General features: G+C 63.9%; 1 protein-coding gene across 1 annotated transcript; it reads left to right on the top strand.

Annotated features, from left to right (window-relative positions):
- Nucleotides 1–531: 531 nt before the first annotated feature.
- On the top strand, nucleotides 532–1,764 carry Znrf4 (zinc and ring finger 4). Its single transcript, XM_028755324.1, has one exon. It carries the CDS (start codon nucleotides 704–706, stop codon nucleotides 1,685–1,687), a length of 984 nt encoding a protein of 327 aa, XP_028611157.1. The 5' UTR covers nucleotides 532–703; the 3' UTR covers nucleotides 1,688–1,764.
- Nucleotides 1,765–2,926: the final 1,162 nt, after the last annotated feature.

Here is a 2,926-nt window from a genome sequence, read left to right as displayed (position 1 = left end):
GCCATGCTGAGGACGGTCGCTGTCCCAGCGGAGAGAGTGTGGATCCAGATCACTCTCCATGGTGTTGGGTTGGGGAGGAAAGGGAACTCCTCAGTCTGCGTGAGTTTGGGGAGGGTGTATCACCAAAATACAAGTTCCTATCTCTTCCTGGGTTTTATTTGTCCTCTGGGGTGGGCATGCTGAGCTGAGCCCAGCCAATCAGAGCCCCGAGTCCATATGGCCACAACAAGCCCAGAGCTGCAAGGTTCCGATTCCCTGGTGGGTGCGAGGTTGCTCTGTCAACTGGAATCCTATGCCTGAAGTCTACCCTTGTGTTCAGATACCAAGATAGACTAAGTTTCATGAACTAACTAAGTGGGGCGAATGACTTGGGCTCCTCTGCGAATGACCTAAGTCAGGGCTTAAGTAATGCTCCACCAGCCATAAGTCCGCAGTAGCCAAGGGTCTTTATGACAATGACGTCATAAAGGTTGGAAGCGTCCAGAACCCCAAGGTGTCATCCTCAGAGCAGGTCTCCTGGACATCATGCGTGCTGAACTGTCCCCGGGAGCCTCTTTCGCTTGAGGCCCCCGAGTTCGGCCACAGCAGGCGCCGCTCCCATCCGGCCACGGGGTCCCCGCGTGGCTCCGGAAATGCCCGAGGGGCTCCCATACCGTCCCACAAGGGACTCATAGGAGCTCGGGAGCCGGAGGTAGGGACTGCCATGGCGCAGTCGGCGTGGACTCGGGTAGCCCCGGTGATTCTAGTGGCTCTCTGGCTGGTCCTGTCCATGTCGCCCACGGACGCTCAGGTTAACCTGAGCTCTCTGGACTTCTTGGACCTCCCGACGCTGCTTGGGGTTCCCGTGGACCCCAAGAGGGCACGCGGATACCTGCTGGTGGCCCGGCCGGCCGACGCCTGCCTCGCCATCGAGGGCCCCGGGCCCAGCAACCTCTCACTGGACCCACTCGTGCTGGTCCGGCCCCTGGGCTGCTCGTGGGAGCACACAGGGCGGCGAGCACGAAGAGCTGGAGCCACAGCAGCCTCAGTGGGCCCTGAGGCCCCAGGGCAGCTGCGCGTGTTTGAGGACCTGGAGGTGACCGTGCGCTGCGACCAGCCAGCACGCGTGCTGCTGCCCCACGGGGAGCCCTGCCCCGACCCCGAGTGTCACCCCTTAGTGGCCGCGTCCTGGGCGCTCGCCCGAGCCCTGGCCCTGGCCGCGTCTACACTGTTCGTGCTGCGGCAGCTGTGGCCGTGGGTCCGGGGCTGGGGTAGCCGGGGCACCGCGGTGAAGACGCAGACATGCCAGAAGGCGCAGGTGCGCACGTTCACGCGCCTCAGCGACCTGTGCGCCATCTGCCTGGACGACTACGAGGAGGGGGAACGGCTCAAGATCCTGCCGTGCGCGCATGCGTACCACTGTCGTTGCATCGACCCCTGGTTCTCGCGCGCCGCGCGGCGTTCATGCCCCCTGTGCAAGCAGTCGGTGGCCAGCACGCACGACGGTTCCACGGACGGCAGCGTAGGCGGCGACGAACCACCCCTGCCCGGACACCGTCCGCCCATCTGGGCCATACAGGCCCGGCTGCGCTCCCGCAGGCTCGAGCTGCTAGCCCGGACAGTCCCCTGCCGTCGTTGCAGCAGCACCACGTCCCTGGGGGTGGCCGAGAACGTGGCGCCGTCAGAAGCGACCCCCGAACCCTCCTGACCCCAACTGACGCGGGAAGGGCGGAAACCAGGCAGGGGAGGTGGTGGGGGAAGCTCAATAAAGCGTGTTTGAATCTGGATAGTTTGCCGCTTTCTTGCGCTTGCGCTGAGGGAGCCAGTGGAGCGGGACTCGGCCGCAGTTGTAGCCACGCCCCAGCCACGCCCAGGAATCAGACTCCGCCCGCCCACCACGACGCAATCACGCCGGGTTCTCCCCACTCAGCATAGCCTCGCCCAGCCCAAACCCCACCTCAGCAGAGCCTTGGCCCCTCCCCCACCCAGCATAACTAGACCCCTCGCTGCCGTCTAGTGTTTGTCCAGTCTTGTTTTCACCCCCACACCCCCCGCACCCGTTCTGCCCCGGGGGCTTGCGACTGAGGCCAGGCGATCTACACTGTTTCCCCTCTCTGGGCCTCAGTTTCCCCGTCTGTAAAACGGGCTCAGCAGCGATGCCTGCCCCACTAGTCTAAGGATGACTCTGATTTTCAGTATGTGCAAAGGCCTGGGTGAGCGGTTAGCATTTGTTGACTAAGTGACTAACTGCCCAGTTGTCAGGAGTGATGAAGCCCTGCAGTGGACAAGGCCACTATCCTTGGAGGCTGGGGATGTGCAGTGGCCTCCACATGCGGCAAGCGCTTGATAAGTGCACACGGGGTTCTCCTTCTGTGAGTGAGGGTCCCTGTTTTGTCTCAGCCTCTCTGCCCGGCACCGGGGCTCGGGCTTGTGTTCAGCCGCCTCCGGCTGCGATCGGCTCCCAAGAGTCCCAGCTGCTGGGGCGCCCATGCCAGCTCCGCACCCCCGTGCCGGCGGGGGCCCCTACCTGCCCGACCAGACGGCGTCATCAGTGTTCGCCCACGGAGGGGCAAAGGGGGAAACTGAGGCTTTGCAGAATGCCCTGGCTGCGGTGACAAGGCGCTGGCGGGGACCACGGGGTCTATAGCCTTCAGGGCTCCTGCGAGGCTGCGGAATGCAGCAGGGCAGCAGAGGCAGAACGGAACCGAATTTGAACCCCAGTCGCGGGCTACCTAGACACCACCTCGGTCTATATAGGGAGGGGGGACCCCGGTGTCAGTTTCGAGGATCCCCAGGCTGGGGCACAGAGCTCAGGTGAACAGGGTTGCAGGGTCCTCGGGGGTCTGGGCTTATGCAAAGGTCCTGCGGCCGGGTGGGACGTCTGCGGTGTTTCAGCCTTTCCAGGTCCCGGTGTGACCCCACCCCCAGCCCCGCCTGTGCCTTCTGA

This window comes from Grammomys surdaster, unplaced genomic scaffold (assembly GCF_004785775.1).
Source record: "Grammomys surdaster isolate TR1022 unplaced genomic scaffold, NIH_TR_1.0 62, whole genome shotgun sequence".
Lineage (NCBI taxonomy): Eukaryota > Metazoa > Chordata > Mammalia > Rodentia > Muridae > Grammomys > Grammomys surdaster.
This window is presented reverse-complemented; position numbering and strand designations above follow the sequence as displayed.